The sequence below is a fragment of the Aptenodytes patagonicus genome, chromosome 7 (assembly GCF_965638725.1).
Source record: "Aptenodytes patagonicus chromosome 7, bAptPat1.pri.cur, whole genome shotgun sequence".
In the NCBI taxonomy this organism is placed as follows: Eukaryota; Metazoa; Chordata; class Aves; order Sphenisciformes; family Spheniscidae; genus Aptenodytes; species Aptenodytes patagonicus.
This window is the reverse complement of record NC_134955.1, coordinates 42,332,384-42,350,497: the sequence shown is the minus strand read 5'-3', so window position 1 is coordinate 42,350,497 and position 18,114 is coordinate 42,332,384. Positions and strand designations below refer to the sequence as shown.

General features: G+C 36.1%; 1 protein-coding gene across 3 annotated transcripts in view; it reads left to right on the top strand.

Moving 5' to 3' along the window:
* The window catches only part of HEATR5A (HEAT repeat containing 5A), a 69,810-nt gene that overhangs the window by 13,562 nt on the left and 38,134 nt on the right, over window positions 1-18,114 (top strand). For all 3 annotated transcript variants that reach the window (XM_076344998.1, XM_076344997.1, XM_076344996.1), the window contains exons 5-13: window positions 4,275-4,383; window positions 4,913-5,062; window positions 5,326-5,497; window positions 8,101-8,261; window positions 10,769-11,024; window positions 12,160-12,315; window positions 13,131-13,381; window positions 16,619-16,730; window positions 17,627-17,779. In XM_076344998.1, the coding sequence (XP_076201113.1) occupies window positions 4,275-4,383; window positions 4,913-5,062; window positions 5,326-5,497; window positions 8,101-8,261; window positions 10,769-11,024; window positions 12,160-12,315; window positions 13,131-13,381; window positions 16,619-16,730; window positions 17,627-17,779 (1,520 nt within the window). The remainder of the gene's footprint in view (window positions 1-4,274; window positions 4,384-4,912; window positions 5,063-5,325; window positions 5,498-8,100; window positions 8,262-10,768; window positions 11,025-12,159; window positions 12,316-13,130; window positions 13,382-16,618; window positions 16,731-17,626; window positions 17,780-18,114) is intronic.

The following is an 18,114-nucleotide window of genomic DNA, read 5'->3' as shown; positions in this document are numbered from 1 at the left end:
TGCCTTCAGGGCAGAATTATGAGTGGTTAAGTAGTTGTGTAACCATTTATATACTCCTTTCTGTGTCTTTCCTGGAAAGTGTTGAGTAAGAAGTTCAGCTGCATGTTGTGGGGAAAAAAAAGTCAGGTCAGTACTTTACAACATAAATTGCCCTTGAAAGTTTAATAAGCTTAAAATATATTTTTGTTCCTTATTTAGAAGTTTCTTGTTATGATTCACATAAATATAACATAAAATCAATCACATTAAAATGCTTTAAAATCACATTACTTTTGAAGCATTTAATGCAGAGGCAATCTGGTGGCTGATGGGAGTCAGCGTAGGTTGCATAAGCTAGAACAAAATTTGACCTGCCTAGCTAGCTGGTATTTACTGGATCCACTGGAAAGAAATGCCTTGAGTGATTTGAAAGCTAAGCTAAATTCATTTATTTAGGAGTGTAGGAATGCTAAACTTGTTGCTATCATTCAGAACTATAATGACCATAGTCTGCTTTAAGGTAATGGGGTAACATGAGGCTGGTTCATGCTTTATGTTTTTGCTCAGTGAGGAGACAAAACCAGCTTGCAATACACATTGCCGTATTGAAGAAACCATGCTTTACAGCAAGTCAGACAAATGCTGCTTGTTAGATAAAAGGTGAAGAAAGCTTTTCATAAGTAACTTATTTAACATTAGTAAAAGAAAAAAATATGTTTCCCTGACATGATGCATCTGAGTTCACTACCACAGGATAGATAATAAAACAAAGAATGTGGTAGTATTAGATACTGTATGTGTGCAGCAGGAACCAAAAGGGTAGAAGACAATTGGTGATCTCCAGCCAGACAATTGAAAATCAGGACAGAGAGAATACCAGCAATGGATAACAGCGTTATGAGGGGACAGGTGTTTGAAAAACAAGGAGAAGGTAATATACTGCTGAATAGAGCAGTAAAACAGAGAAGTACAACTCCAGGTACAAAACACACAGTTATTGTGTACATTTCTTAATCCAACTGGGAAACTGGATATAGTTAGTTAGAAACAGCTGAAATGTTTGTAACTAAACACCTAAAGCCTAGCCAACAGAACAGAGAAATGTGAACTGTTACTGCAGGATGTGAAACCAAATCTTAAGGTGCAGAAATATTATGAATAACCTTCATTCCTGAAACAATGCACATCTTTCACCATAGTGAAGAAAATTAAAGATAAAGGTAGAGATAGTAAAACATCATTGTGCGTTAATGATACAGTAGACAAGGCAGAGCAGAATCTGTCTTCCTCCTTTGCTTCACATGCTCATCCTGTTTCTGACAACCCAAGTGAAGTTTCCTGAAAATAGATTTTTGCAAGGAGTCAGTTGTATTTTCCAGTATCATAATATTTTTTGTTTCCCTCTTGTTCCAATTGACCTTGTGCAGTCTTTTGAGTTAAGAGTAAGTTTGCTATAAAGGGTCTTAGTCCTGCAAAGTAAATTACTGCTATACTACTGGCTCCTCAACAGTGAGATGCATTAATGTTATAGGTGAGTTGTACTATGAGACAGAGCTCTGTGGGTCTTCCTTGCTTCGGCTGCAAGATGCCACACTGGATGAAGGGGGATGATGTTCGCATAGCAAGGAGGGATGATGGAGTCCATCATCCCTGGCAGTAAGGCAGAAATGGCAAAGACAGACAGAAATGGCAGGTATCCAGACTCAGAAGGCAGAGAAGTAGCTGGGGGAGAAAGAGAGAGGTGGCAGTGTTCAGAATCCTGTTGGGTATGTAAGCAGTAGTGAGGAGAGGAAATAAGAGATGAAGTGGAGAAAAAGGTAGCAGTAAAATATGGTTTACTTCAAAAAAGATTTGGAAAAGGGATTTCTTATAGTACTGACACTGAGACAACAGGCTACAGGAAAAATAATTGGGACTACAGAACTCTATTGAGTAAAATCTTTCATCTTGCACTGCAAGTATATGGAATAGTTGGTGTTCAGTGAAGAAAGACTGCTTTTTTTTTTTTTTTTTTTAAATCTTGATTAACGTGTTGTCTTTGTTTGCCATCTGTCCTTATTTAACATACATGCCCATGTTGTCTGGTAGCAACACTTGGCCATCATTGTTCACAATATGTTGATTCATCTGGAAACGTCTTTAAATAAAGTTTCCAGTTAATTGTTCTCTTATCTCGTGAATTATAATTTTTCTTGTTTCATATAGGTAGAAGATGGAAATGTTTTAGGCAAGCATTTTAAAAAGAACCTTAGTTAGGTGCTCATCTCCTACTAAAATTGAGTGTGATGTGAATGCTATATCAGGTCAAATAAACAGGTTATGTAGTGTGAATACAGCTTATTACTTTAAATTACAAAGTTTTTAAAATATCCACTAGCATTTTGAAAGCATTTGGCTGGTGCAAACTTTCATAGCTGATCTCAGTGCTATGTTACCACATTTAAGTATCTTAGTTCTGCATTTTTGCTGTTACCTCTCCAAGTACAATTGTTAAGGCAAAATTCGAGAGAAAAAAACTTAAACGTATCTTATAGAGAGAGTCATATATCAAAATGGAGGTGTGCTGCCAGGGAGGAAAAAACACAGGCAGAGAGGCTTTTCCCTGCAAAACTCCTATAAATGTGCAGGCTTCCTTGGAAACTTCTGGCTGTTGCTTGTGATTCGACAGATACAGTGACTCAATAGTAAATACAGTTTGGACTTAGTGAAGAAACATTTCTGGAAAAAAACCCAGACAACTAGAGTCATGATACAATCCTAGAAGGCAGTCAGAAGAGCTTCCTGGGTCCTATGCTTTGAACTTTTATGGAAACTTAAATCTTGATGTGCAGAAGGAGCTGGATTCTCATCTTCAGTTGACTAGATGTTACTCATCAACAAATATTGCCACTTTGTTGCTAGAAATCACTGTTCAACACTGATTGACTCTTTCATGTGACACTTAAGCACGTGGCAGTACAGCCAACCATGTAAGAGTGTTTGCAGGTTATACCATCATGTAATAAGGTAGTTCTGCCTTGGTTTTTTTTCATATATATTTGTTAAATATTCCTCCTTTGGATTATGATGTGAAATATATATTATTTAGTCTTGAAGCTAATTAAAGGAGTATCTGTGACCATCAGATGATCAATTTCGTAATAAGGTGGTGCAATTGTAATTTTATGTCCAGCCGCACCATGAACAAAATTAAAATCCAAACTGTTGGTGTGTACTCAGTTGGATGAAAGCAATAATGAAAAATGTTGCTTTAATGAAAACAGGATTTTGGTATGATAAGAGATAAAGAACATCAGTTTTGTTTTTCTTACTGTGCTTTGTCATTTAGGGAATTACTGTTAATATTAAATACATTTTTCTAATTAAGAATGTGTTCGGTATGAGATTTTAAAATTCTTTATGTGAAACTTGAATTTAGTTGGCGAATAAGTATAATGTTGTTTTCTTGAAGGAGGTGCTGAGCAGTGTCACTGCATATTTAAGTAGGTCTGGCCAAAGAGCTGAAAGCTGATTAAAGATATAATTTCTTTTTTCCTTGTATTCATAAAATTAATTGGTTTAGTTATAGATCTGTCAATACAAAACCAAAGTGTTTTCCTTAATTAATTATTCAAAGGAAAACACTCTTTAATTAAGCAACTTTTTCTTTATTTCTTTTTTTTCCCCCCTCAATATTTAGCAATTTTTACTTTTGCTAAAGGAGATGCCGATGAGCACACAGAGTCCAGTTGCCAGGTATTTCACCTGGAAACTAAATTCAGAATCTGTGTGCCGTGAAAAGGACATGGGCTTATATTTTTATTTCCTTCAAGGTGTTTCCTCATTATGTATTGTTCTACATAAATGCCGGAATTTTAATTACTAGACCATTTGCAGTCTACTGTTGACCATTGAGTTGTAAATACTGTCCCTGACTTCTTCTAGCAGCATCTGCCATAGCACAGTGCCATAGACTACAGGATGCAGGGCATGCTTAGTTAGAAATTAATGTTAAGGTTTAACGGTGGATATGAAAATTGTATTCCTATCGTAAAATTTATTGGAAGATTGTATTACCTGAATTCTTGTATTATCCAAGTTATTTTCCAAACCCTGTGTCCGCATTTCTCCTAGAGCATGAGTATGTGCCACACACATACTTTTTTTTTTTTTTTCTTTTGATAATCCACTTACATTTTTGGGACATTCTATTTAGTTATTTTGTTGTTTGCCCATTGATTATGTTAGTTGTCTTAACCCCTTTCATCTATTACTGCATCCATTTTCACGCGTCTTTGGATTTGCTTTTGTTTTAGTGCTGCGGTGGTATGCTTGGGCTATTTATACAAAAAATTGGGAAGAATTTTGGGAAACAGTTTTACTGACACCGTTGGGAATGTGCTTAAAGCAATGAAGAATGCAGAGGTATTGGAACAGCATGTTTAAAAAATGATTGGAAAAGTAATAGGATGTTTACTGTTGGTAGCTGGACCAATGAATAGGAGAAAGTGCATGATACCAAAATATGAAAAAATTGTGGAAAGCCATAGGATAAAAAGCAATGTCTAAATTCCAAAGAATTACTAGAGACTTAATGGATTATGACTATAAAAGGATGGATCATAGCTATTCTCAAGCTAATTTCATGAAAGAACTTGATAAACTAGAAAATTTAATTGCCTTATTAATGAGAACGTTTTTGCTCCAGCTTGTACTTCACATTTTGAGTTTTAAACTGCTATTGAGTACTTTCCAGTAGAACACAGAATTACTATTTTCACTTGCTTACAGTGTTATAGAGCAAGTTGTCTGCTTTAACTCACTTCCGCATAAAAAGACCTCTAAAAGTCTGAAAGACCCAAACCATTGTTTACCTATTTCAGTAGTTGGCGTTTTTTATTTCCAAGGAGCTCAGGGTTACAGGACTTTAACATTTCTCTTTTTCATTTTTCAGTCTCAAGGTCGTTATGAAATCATGCTTAGTTTGCAAAATATATTAAATGGTTTAGGAGCTGCTGCTATCCCCTGTCATAGGGATATTTACAAAGCTGCCCGATCATGTTTGACAGATCGATCCATGGCAGTCCGCTGTGCTGCTGCAAAGGTAAAGTGCTCTAATAGCTGTTTTTATTAAGTAAGCTCCCTAAATAAAATTCTATTTTAATAGATGATGAACACAGCAGTAAATACATTGTTTGCTTATCTTTATTTCTTTGATATTGCCTTGGCAGCAAAAATTCAAGTCATTTTAGTATGAAGCAACCTGCTTATTTTGTTAGGGAGAACTCTGTGTATTATGTAGCAAGATAAAATTTGTACCGAGTGCTTTTCCACATCAAAACATTTTTATTTCCCTTTTTTGTCTAGTGTCTTCTTGAACTTCAGAACGAAGCAGTATTTATGTGGAGTACAGACCTGGATAGCGTTGTGACCTTGTGTTTTAAATCCTTTGAAAGTTCCAATTATGATGTACGATTAGCAGTTTCGAAACTTTTAGGCACAGTATTGGCTAGAGCTCTAACGTCTAAACAGACAACAGGTAAAGTATGTACTTTGTTTGCTGATTCCTCACCTGTAAAAATCTGTCAGATGATCAGAAACTCTCAAGTTCTGTTGAAGCCCAAAGGAAAGTCACAATGTAAACTCCATCTGGCTGCGCATATCTCTGGTTTCATCTTTTTTGTACCATTTTTCTTGTGAAGTGCTGTGTTTTTTGTTGCATTAACCCATATATATATATATTTATAAAGTCACGAACAAGGAAAAATATTTGATAAAACTAGTTGGCTCTGTTACAAGATTGTTATCGTATGGAGAGAAATTAGTAGCCTCAAGAATTTAAAGGCAAGATTAATTTCAACAGGGTATAAAACACTAAGATTTGAGGGAGTGTCTCTTTGTCAAACTTAAGAGTTAAGAATATCTTTTCAAGCTGTTTTTCCACAATCATCAATACCACATCTGGATTGTCTAGCAGTACAAATGTGATCAGAGGCAGAAATGAGCATGCAGTTTTGTTCACTCAACAGAGTATGTAACAGTTTTTGCTGTCAGACAGTACTTGATCCAACTGATGCATCCTGGCACAAAATTAACATCTCAAATCTCTGGTGTCATTCAGACTGGGCATTTTTCAGTCCAATCTTAGGAGTCCAAAGCTAAATATTTAGCTGTAATCTAAACAAAATACAACAGAATGCTGAGTAAGTGTGATTCAGACTGTTTGTTCTGCTTTTAATGGCATTAGAGAAGACCTTCAGTGCAATAAGCAGCAAATGACAAAATTACATGCCTTTAAGCCCAACTGCCATTCAAAATTCTTGAGGCTTTTTTGCATTGGAGACTCTGAAGTCTTGATTTATAAAGTATTTTTCTAAGAATCTCTTTGGAGACAATTATTGTGTTACAGAAAACAATCAGCACTTATCTTTTCCCATTAAAAGTTTAAAAAAAATACTCTGACCTCTTTATAAACTCAGTAGTTCTTTTTAATCTTTGTAAGCAGTGTAGTTATATAGTCTTACCTTAGCACTTTAGAAATACAAGAAGCTCATCAGCCGTTTGGTTGGTTATTTTTAGTGGGGAAGCACTAGGTTAAAAACAAGTTAGAGCAAAGTGAGACAGAAGCTAGGTGGGAGATAGAAGGGGCTGGGGGAGAAGTGGAGGGAGCAATGCATGAAGAATTGTGTAGTCCTGAAGTTTCTGCTTTGTATCTGATAACCTGCTGATGTTGGGTTGTTTTTTTATTTTTTTGGACATGATTATCTTAAATCCTCTCACTTCTTTTCCCGATACAATACTTCAAAGACAATGAAAAATGCAGTGAAAATTTTAGGTCACTTAGTTTACACGCTATGCAGTCATTGTGCTATGTTTGCATACACATGTCCCAGCACATATTTTAAATGAACTTTCTATCAAGAAATAAAACCACAGAATAGGATCTATGGGTAAATAATTTTCCTGGAAGATTGTAAACATGTTCTATTATTCTCATTATTTTGGAGAGCTAATTTAATACTAAGGTGAGATGCTTTTGTTTCTAAGAGACCCTGTTGCTGTGCCCTTATCTGGCTAAGCATATGTCCTGGTTTTGGCTGGGATAGAGTTAATTTTCTTCCTAGTAGCTGGTACAGTGCTGTGTTTTGGATTTAGGATGAGAATAATGTGATGACACTGACTGATGTTTTAGTTGTTGCTGAGCAGTGCTTACACTAGTCAAGGACTTCTCAGCTTCTCATGCTCTACCAACTGAGAAGGCTGGAGGTGCACAAGAAGCTGGGAGGGGGCACAGCCAGGACAGCTGACCCCAACTGGCCAAAGGGATATTCCATACCATGTGACGTCATGCTCAGCACATAAACTGGGGGAAAGCTGGCCAGGGGGGCTGCTGCTGGGGGACTGGCTGGGCATCGGTCAGTGGGTGGTGAGCAATTTTTTTCATTTGCAACACTTGTCTTTCTTGGGTTTTGTTTCTCTCTTTTTGTTATTTTCCTTTTCATTACAATTTATTATATTATTATTATTATTATTATTATTATTAATTTTATTTCAATTATTAAAGTGTTCTTATCTCAACCCATAAGTGTTCTCACTTTTACTCTTCCGATTCTCTCCCCCATTCCTCTGTGGGGGGTCAGGGAGTGAGCGAGTGGCTGCGTGGTGTTTAGTTGCCAGCTGGGCTTAAACCATGACAGCATAGCAGAATGGTAATCCGCCCTGTCTGGAGTTCGGAATAGAGGGTTGTCTTTGGCGGTAAGCTGGAATGAGTTAGAGTCAGGGCTTTCATGAAGCTTCGGGTGGTAGGAGTAGGCCGTACAGACCTTTTTGCAAAGGGAGCTTAGATAAGACGGTAAATACTGAGGGAGGGTAAATATATATATACATATTAGGTGATGGCCTAAATTATTTAAAGACAGCTGAAGCAGAAAAACTTGAGAAATATTGTGGTTCACTGGAGCACTGAGTCCTAAAATGTCTTAGTTTCTGTTGTGAAATTATGCTCAAACAGTATTTGGATTTGGTTGTGCTACTGAATTTGTGCAAATCGTTTTTTCTCAAACAATTAGAGTTGAAACTTTTCTTCTAAAATGTAACAAGTTTTACAGAGCTATTCCTCTGAAGATTTACATCTATTCTTAGCATCCACCAGGCATAACTTCCGCAGAATCTCTTTGGAAGAAGTGATGGAGCTATTGGGAACTGGGTTTCTCCGTGGAAGTTGTGGATTTCTACGAGCCAGTGGCGATATGTTGAAAGGGACCAGTTCGGTCAGCAGAGATGTTAGAGTTGGAGTCACCCAGGTTTGGATTACGTTATTTATGATTTTCTGAGATTGCTAAACATTCCTATAATAACTGTTTTGCTCTCCATGTATCTCTGATTTCATCCTTTTTTGTATCTGTGATGAAATATATGTAATTTAAAATAAGGATTTACATCTTGTTATGCTAGAAAGAAAATAAAAAAGATTTCTGATGTTGCTTATTGTTTACCTGATATTTAATTTTGAAATATTCAAACTATGTATTACTTGTGAAAGCTTCACGTGATACGAATTTCAAGTAAGTGATATAAATAAGTACTTTTCTCAAATTTTTAGTTTAAAACTTAATACCTTATGTCTAAAAATGAAAGGGGGAAGTTAAAAGAATTCTTTGAACTTGGAATAGTTTCCTTCTATATAGAGACATTCTCAGTCCCATTCTGAAAGAATGGTTCTGCTTTGAGTAAGTGCGTGAAAAACAAGAAAAACATAATTTAGTGGAAAAAAACCAAGTATCTGTTTTGTTGTGTTCCACGATGCTCACTTAGAGGATAGAATCTTGTTAACTGAGCAGGACTGAAGTCAGACCATATAGTGCATGCTGGTAAAAACAGTATAAATTTTTCAGATAATATCAGATTGGCTTCTTCCTGTACATGTTATCTTAAACGGCATTTACATGCTAAGACCTAGATATTCAAATGTTAAACCTGTGAATCAAGACTAAAGGTCATGGTGAACGTTTACATATCAAACAGCTGTGATTATTTTAATATGTTACAGTCCCCACAGCTATTTTATACGTCCCCTTTGCCAGTAAAGGAATTTTTCAGTGCATTTCAACTTCTGTAATGCAAAAAATCTGTAAATTAGCTTGACTTACTGATAGAAGCTGCCAGACTTCCGCTGAAACAGCTAGAAGGTGCTCACAAATTGTCTTCTATGCTCAGATCATGCTGGGTGGAAGCATTAACTTGTGGCAGAGAGACTGAAAAGCTGAAACAATAATACCTTGACAGCTATTTGCCTAGAAAATGCGTGCCAGACTCCTAGGGTGTTCTGTATACATGGTGTTTTTATTAGTTTTCCAGGAATAGATATTTCAGTTCAGTGTTTTGACTATTTGTACTGGGTTTTGGAGGCTGTCTCCTTTTCATGCATTTCTATGTTAACACAATAGTACCTGTGCTAGATGGTACACTCTAACTGTACCACAACAGTTAAAATAGTGTAATGTTTCTGTAAGAAAAACTTGAGAAATTGTGCGTGTATCAGTGCCTGTAAGTAGAAAATGCTTGCAGTTATAAAATGTATTAATTATTATGTGAATTGCAGCTTATTATAAATTAAAAAATAAGAAAAACACTGAAGATGACTTCTTACATATGGCAGAAGAATTTATATTTGTTCAAGACACAGCCAGGTTCAAGATGTAGCCATGTATAACTCTACTGTTCAAGATGTAGCAGTATAACTCTTCACAAGTCTATTTATCCTGTTAAAGTCCTCAGTTTTCAAATCTGTAAAACAGGGGTAATGTACTGGTACATTATGAAGCCTAAGTAGTATTTTTCAAGAGCTATTAGATGCTGACAGGATCTAATAGTACAATTTCTCTGTCTACAGTACTGCGCTTTCTTTTACGTGAATAATGTAGTTGTTAATATTAGACATGAGACAAAGTATGTATGAGGCAAATATAGAAGTTCGTTGATATGGGTAGTATTTGTGAACTTTCTTATGAGGAATTTTGTGTGTTCATTTGCATATTCTCATTTTTTGTATTCCCTTTTCTTGATGGTAGCACATCCATTCATTTAAAAAAAAAAAATCTAACACAGGCACATGGAAGAAATTTGTAAGGGAGCGTAGTATGTGGCAAAATAAATGGTCTTGCGGTGATTAGATTTGTAAAGTGACTCTGCATTCTTTCTCTTTGCTGTGACAAACATAGTCTTTTTATGGTACCTCCATTGCAAGGCAAACAATTAAAATTCATAGAGATGAAGAGCAGTGCTTGGGGGCTGCAAATATTCCTTAATTCAAAGGCTATAATAAAAAAATTGTCTCAGGGTTATGGGTTATAGTTTTGTAACATAGAAGTTCTTAAAATGCATTCATACATTAAATTTGGGTTCCATGTGCAGAATGCTAAATAGCTGGAAGCTGTTGTTCAGTGAGACCAAACCCAGTGTTTTACATAACAAGTGCCTGTGCAGGATAAACTGCCATTTCTCACACTCTGGAATGAAATAACATGGGCAAGCAGCTTGAATTAACTTACAGTCAAAGCAGGCTGCAATATTGCTTGTACAGTTTTGATAGTAATTTAAATTATTTAAATAGATCCAAAAAATCTGAAGCTACCTGAAGTGAGAATATATGTGATTTATGGATGCATAAATGTATAAATAATCTCAGTTTCATGACGTTCTAGTTGTGGCAATGTGCAGAGATAAAAAAAATTATGTATGTGAGATAGCTGGCAGTGGTTTTCCAGACGATTTTGCTCTAAAATATGGCTTCTTTTCAAATCTCTTCCAGGCGTATGTGGTATTTGTCTCTACATTAGGAGCACAATGGCTTGAAAGGAACTTCTCTGCCTTCCTTTCCCATATTCTAGATCTCGTGTCTCAGTCTCACCCTAAGGCTATTCAGAGTCAGATGGATGCTATCGGCTGTCGTCGCTGTGTTTCATTTATCCTTCGAGCTACAGTAGGAGGCCTTCTTGGGGAAAAAGCTCAAATTGCAGCTGCCAAGGAGATATGTCAGGCCATCTGGAAACTGAAGAAAGTTGTGGGTATGGGTCTAACAAGATTATCCATTTGAGCCTCTGTTTTTCCTTTTTTAAGTGATTGTCCAACTTCCTAATCCAGAGACTGCAGAAATAGAATATATAGTGCTGATTTATTAACATAATAATGTAGAGGGCTTTCGATGGACTGCTTTGTTTTTAACTTGGGCTCGTTTTTTGCTTCTGTGTGTCTGTGTGCATGTGTGTACCCACACAAGTGTAAACATCTTTTTTAACACGTCTTCCTTGGCAAATATCATTTTAACCAATTACAAATATAATAAAATAATAAATATATGCAGTAATAAAATACAGACAGTATTGTAAAATAAGTTAAATTGGCGGTTAATATATGTCTAGCCAGATTCTGCCTTCCTGTTCAGAGCAGCTGACACTACTAGTGGTTCAAAAAAGAAGCATTTGTTCCTAATTGACAAAATGAGCATTTCTCCTGGAGAAAACAGATCTCTTGCATGATAAAGTCTTGTACACAGCTTCCAAAAAAAGCTGCTGATCTCCCACCATCGTCCTTGTAGGGGAAAAGAAAGAGAATGCTGGGCATAACCAGTCATCCCCTGGCATACAGCTGCATATTGTATCCTAGTTAAATATCTAAATGTTAATGTCTAAACTGACATAATCCCTTGTGTCTCAAAAGATGAACTTTCAAAAAACTCCAGATTTTTCCCTCCCTCTTTATTCCCCACCCCCACTGTCTCGCTCGCTTGTTCTTGCACTATTTCACTCTTTCCTTCCCTTTCTTTTTTCCGACTATGTAGTAAAATCTGGCAAATTATATCAAAGCATGTCCTCTTCAAGTCACTTTTGGTGAGGCTGAGAATAGCATGCTTCTTACTAGCCACTGTTCCCCATCACTTAAAGATAAGCAATTTGATAGTTTCCATTTTACCTACCCTCCTGCCCTCACAGACATTACTACACTATCCAATTGAGTAATAGAAATGTACTTGTCTCAGTGAAGGTAAACCTTTATGAAAACAGTTTGGTAAATAGTATAAATGGTAATCATAAAAGCTCATTTGGTAATATAAACAACTTATCATAGCAAAATCCTTTTTCTGATCTGTTTGTTTCATTTTGGTGATGATTTCATGGGGATCTTCCTATATTGTGTTATCAGATGCTGCAATGAGTGAAAGTAACTTGGAAACAAGAATTAGTACAACAGATGTAACAGCAAGTCAGCATGTGCTTGTGTGTGCACTTCAGGAACTCGGAAGTCTCATCCATGGCTTAGGAACTACAGCAGCACCATTACTACAAGACTCCAGTACAGGTACAAGCCCTGAATTATTTTGTGAACCAGAGTACAAAACATATTCCTTCGTTCACTGTGATTTTCTCTGATTTCCTATGGCTAGACTGTCAATTCTTTCAAATCTCTTGGGATCCTTTGTCTGGCATTGACTATAGCAGCCTTTCTTCTGGTGTGCAGTCTCCTCACCTGGACCTCCTTAGTTCTATCCTTTTCTGTTTTCTTCCACTAAACTAAAAAAAAAGAAAAAAAAGGAAGAGGGGAAGTTGGCTACCTTACATGCTGTAGGAAATCTTCAGATGTTGCCCAAAGAGTTCTGTATCTTCTCCGGCCTGTATGTTAATTAAAAAAAAAAATCACTATCAAATTTAACTCCATTAAGGGTTCATAATGTTGTGTTCCAACACTTCATAATGTTTATAGTAAATCAGTTTGATTGAGCTGGGTATCTTCATCTGCCTTTATTGTTTTCATTTAGCTGCAGGGAGAATTTTTTTTTTTCTGGATGGGTTCAAGTGTACATCTGTTTCCACTGCATGGATTTCTGCTTCCTTGAGAACACTTACAGATATTTTCTATGCATGTTGGTGAATAACTGCATAATATGTTAGGTTTTCTTCATATTGTTACTTTTCATTCAGGGTAACTTTTTTTGAAAAGTATCGAAGTATTTAAATTTGATAAGAAATATTTCACAATAAAAATCAATAGTACTTTTTAAAGAGAAGTACAGAAGCTGGATAGCGGTATGTTCACCAGTCCTCTGTATACATTTTTGCTTGTTTGACCATCTTCTTGCCTATTTCTTAAGTATGTTTTTGCATTTTATTTTTCAGGAGTTCTGGAAGCAGTAATTTCTGTCATTATTCATCCCAGCATTTCAGTTAGACTAACAGCAGCTTGGTGTTTACGCTGTATTGCAGTAGCATTGCCCTCCTATGTGTCCCTACTGTTGGATCGTTGCATTGAACGTCTTAGTGCATTGAAATCCTCCCCAGAAGCAGTAACCGGCTACAGTTTTGCTGTTGCTGCTTTGCTGGGTGCAGTAAAACACAGTCCTTTAGGAATTCCACATGGAAAAGGGAAGGTATGGTCTGAATACTTTACTTACAGGCAGTTCTTTGATGTTTTTCCAGTAGTATTTGCATGTATTCTTTATGATGTGATCACGTAACCCAGTAGACTGATAAGATATTTTCTTTCCTCAAGAAGGGGATTTTGAAGTATACTGTAACTCAGATAAACAAGTTTTTTTTCTCACATGTGTCAGGATTGTGAATTTCTCAGGAAATGTCACTAATGACTTTATTAACCACTCATACTGCTACCTTTTTCTAATGGAGAGGTTTGTTAGGGGAGAAGTTTGTTTGTTGTTTTGGGACAGAGGTCAATTCTGTGGAGCTGTAAGGACTTAAATTCAACAGTCTAAGAAAAGGTTTATCTGGAGAACACATTTTGTGAGTAGAGTTACGTTTTTCAGAATTTCAAACTAAATTCTTTACAGCAAGATCAAACTTTCTGCAATTCTGGCCCAGTTTGACATTGGCTTAAATTAGACAGCATTGTTAATGGTGAGAAAAGGCTAGTCTGGAGTACATACAGCTGAAATGTATCAGACTCTGCCAAAGGAAAAGATTTTTCTTTTACAAAAAAATAATTAGAAGTATACATACAGATCTATTGCATGCTGTGATGTTAGAAATAAGCTTCCTGGAAGGAAACTCATTCAACCACAGATTAAGCCAAATTAATATTTCCCAGGCCCATCAATGACTCTCCAGTGTACAGTTTAGTCAGTGCTTATACCAATAACAGCAATTATGTATTATCTCGAAAATCTTTGGTTGAGTCCAACAAAATCTTTAATCAAGTCCAACAGATACACGCTTTCATTTTATTTTACAGAATTTAACAGAAACCAATTTCTTGCATTAACATAGTCTAAGATGCTTGTACCAATCTCTCCACTAGCGCAGATAGGATATACTGTGCTCTGAAGTTTTAGGGATATGCAGATGTAGAAATACAGACCAGGAGAAGAAGCTGTTTCCATCTCAATGCGAACTTTATCCATGGAATTACTCACAGTTGGAAAACCATGGTGCAACACAAATATCAGCAGTACATGCTAATTCTCTGCATAATGTGGAAACTTACATTATCAGTTCTGAAAATATCTGTTTTGGAGCCAGTGGACATTGGAGAAGAAGTGGCACACTTTGACACAAGGATTGTGGGTTTTTTTCTTGTTATTACAGCACTGTAAGATGAAAGGAATGCTTTAGTACGTTAGGAAAAATGTCCCTTGCAGTGATTCCAGCCCACCCTTTCAGCGTTGTTGAATACTAACTGTTCCATGCCACTCCTTAACAGACATTGCTAGCTACAGTTCTCAACATTCAAAATCCCAACTGCTGATGAAACAATTTATAAATATTAAAAAAAAAAAAAAGCCTGTTTTTCTTAGCTTTTAAAAACTTTTCCTCATGATTACTGAAAGACCATGCGGAGAGAACAAAATGAGTATCGTTTGCCCAGTTATATAGATAAGAAGTGCCATTCAACTACTGTACACCCAAGCCGAGCTAAAGTTTCTATTTAACAGAGAAACGTAATTCTTAATAAAGATTTCTTTTAGAGGAGTAGAAAAGGATTAAAGAGGGCCAGGAGGAGGTATGGGAGGGCACAGAAAAGTGTGGGAGAAACACTGTATTCTGTACTAAGCTGGCAGGGGGGAGAACAGAGGAGTTGACAAAAGCCCTTTTCCATTCTCTCCTAGGAACACTGCCAGATTCCAGACTAGCTCCTCTTCTGAGGAACTGAAAGAGACCAGTGTTAAATAGAGCAGTTTTGAAAAGGAAATATCTAACATAGGCAGTAGTGATCTGGACAGAAGCTGTTTTATATTAATGCATTTTCCTTTGAAAGAGTGGTTAGAGTTGCAGGTGGAACCTATTCAAGAGAACGAAATAATTAGTGGGTGTGTATATATTTAGCATTCTGTATTAGTGCTTATACTTCAGTTCAAAAAAAGTCCTTCAAAAATAAGACATTTCTCCTAGTACATAGAGAGAAAAATTGCCAGAAATCATTAAATGAAATCCTTTCTAGGATGCTTGTTTATCAGGTAATTTAAGTATAGCTTAGTAAGCTGTTAGTGATTTTTAATAATATAATTTCACAAGGGTGCTGTTTTAATTTTAGAATAAAATATTTCAAATCTATCAAGAATCTGTGAAAATAAATGTCTTCATTTGCAACCACCTGATAGCATTATGGAATTGGGGAAACGATTATTTTCAGACTGTTAATATTTCATTAAGTTTTGGAAGTGTACAAATTTCAAACTTTCATGAAGCTAACTTTTATGTGCAAACTTTCATGAAATTTTATAATTTTTCAAATAAATTATAGAAGGATGCTGTCTATACTGTCCAAATAAATTAGAGTGTGCAAAAAAATTATAGAAGGAAATTTGCTATACTGAGGCTTTTAATGATATTATTGATAATGACACTTCTTTCTTGTAATACTAATTTACAAGCAGTTTGTTTTGGCAACCAGACATAATGCAAGATGTAAGAGACTTTTTTTGGTATATGTGAAACAGAATTGAAACAAACAGTTTGCAGAATACTTTTTGAAGTTGTAGCCATACTGTGGTAATTGTCCGTGGACACACTGTGTGTTCCTCCATGTAAATTCCAGCTAGCTCAGGCTTTGGTAACAAGCGCACATTGTCACCTTGCATTTAGCATGTAATAGTAGGCACATGCAATTATTGTGGAGAAGCTAAGATAGGATTAATTCTAACCATACCATACCATTCTAACTTGTTTGTTTAGTCATATCATTTGTTGATTAAAAATTTGTTGATTAAACGTCAGAATGATAGATCGTATTCTAAAACAGGGATAAAAAGATCATTGCCCCTTTCACCACTTCTTCTGAGCTCCAATTCGTAGGTCTCATGCTATCCTTTTTCTACCTAGTGGCATAAACAGAATATCAGAATACTTCTATCCTTGCCACACGTATTCCTGTGAGAATTATCAGCTCTCATTTTACTGCTGATAAAAGAAGGGGACAAAGCAGCAAAGTAACTTACCTAGTACCCCACAGGAAGTGTTGAAGCTGTCCCAGACTAGCACCGAGTTGGTCACTGCAACTTCATGAGCCTGAGTTTCTTGCTACAGTGTGAGAAGAAGATGGCATTCTATTTGGGAACACTGAAATAGGATTAAGTATCACAGCAAGTAGTATTGAAGAATCATTTGGTAGTTACTAAGATGCTGATGCTCTGTTTTTCTCTTTAACTTTGAAGGTAATCATGACAGTAGCAGAGGATTTGTTGTGTTCTGCTTCTCAGAACAGTCGCATTTCACTGCAGCGAACCCAGGCTGGATGGCTGTTGATAGCGGCCCTCATGACATTAGGTGGTAGCTTTCTACAATTTTTCTTAAACTAAATTAACCTGTTCTGTGTTCTTTCTCTGACTTAGTTCTTTTGATGTTTCATTTAATTTAGCACTGCAAAATAATTCTTAAAAAAAATGTAAATTGGAATCTTTAGAAAAACATTCTAAAATAAAAATGTCATTTCTTCCAAATTTGCTATTAGTTCATTGGGAGCAATGTCTGAAAAACAGTGACTGGGTGAGACTGCTATTAATTAAATGTAGAAGATAAATTTCAAAGTCAATCTAACCAAATGTCTTTGCGGTCATGAAGAATTACACTGATGTTTTTTTAAGATCTATCCCAGAACAAAATGAGCTAATCATTTGTATTTCCCTCTTGTCAGGCATTTGAAATCTTACAGAACTTTCTGATATTTATTAGTGGTCAGATTATTGATTGCGATCACTAAATTACTCATGAAGAATGTATTTTACCTGTTTTGTTCATATTTTTAAGGCACCTTTCCTGTTTTCAGCTATTGCTTCTGCCCAACAGCTCCCAGCTGTTTTCTTAGATTACGGGAAACACACCTTGTAGATTAACCTACCACAAATGTTTGCTTTTCTGAACATCACTATTGCTTATTACATCTCTCTTATGCTGGTGATCCACAGGGTCTGTACTTAGTAAAACTGAGATTATAGTTGGCTTGGTGACATACTTGTAAATGTGTCAGTGGGTATGTAGTTATGTATGAAAATGGAGTACCAAGGCAGTAAATGTTTGAGAAATGATATATGAGACGGCTGGGAAAGTAGCATAAAGTTTTTTTTCACAGCTGTAATGATTTTGTGAACATAGATACAAGAAACAAAGAGAAAATTTAATTTTATTAATCCTTACACTGGCATGACTACTGTCAACGCTTACAGGTCCTGCAGTTGTCCAACACCATCTGCCACGAATGCTGTTACTGTGGAAGTGCATCTTTCCATCATCTCCTAAAGACCTAGAAACAGAGAAGACACGAGGAGATTCATTTACCTGGCAAGTAACACTGGAAGGTCGTGCTGGTGCTCTCTGTGGTAAGCGGGATTTATTGTGTATTTCTCTGCATATTTATAGTTTGGTTGTTTGTTTGTTTTTCCTTCTGAAAGAACAACAATACTTAATACTGATTCTTTTCACTGGATGGTAAAGGATGTATTCACTCCCCAACATACATGCTTGTACATATATATTTACCTGTATACCTATATCTATATACACGTGTTTCATTTTTGTAAAAAACAAACAAACAAAAAATCCAAGAGCGTTTTTCCTCGTTCTTCTAATCAGTTGATTTCCAAGCAGTAAATGATATCAGGAAGGTTGCTTCTCGTCTCTTGTTTAACATACATATCACTGTAACGAATGAGGA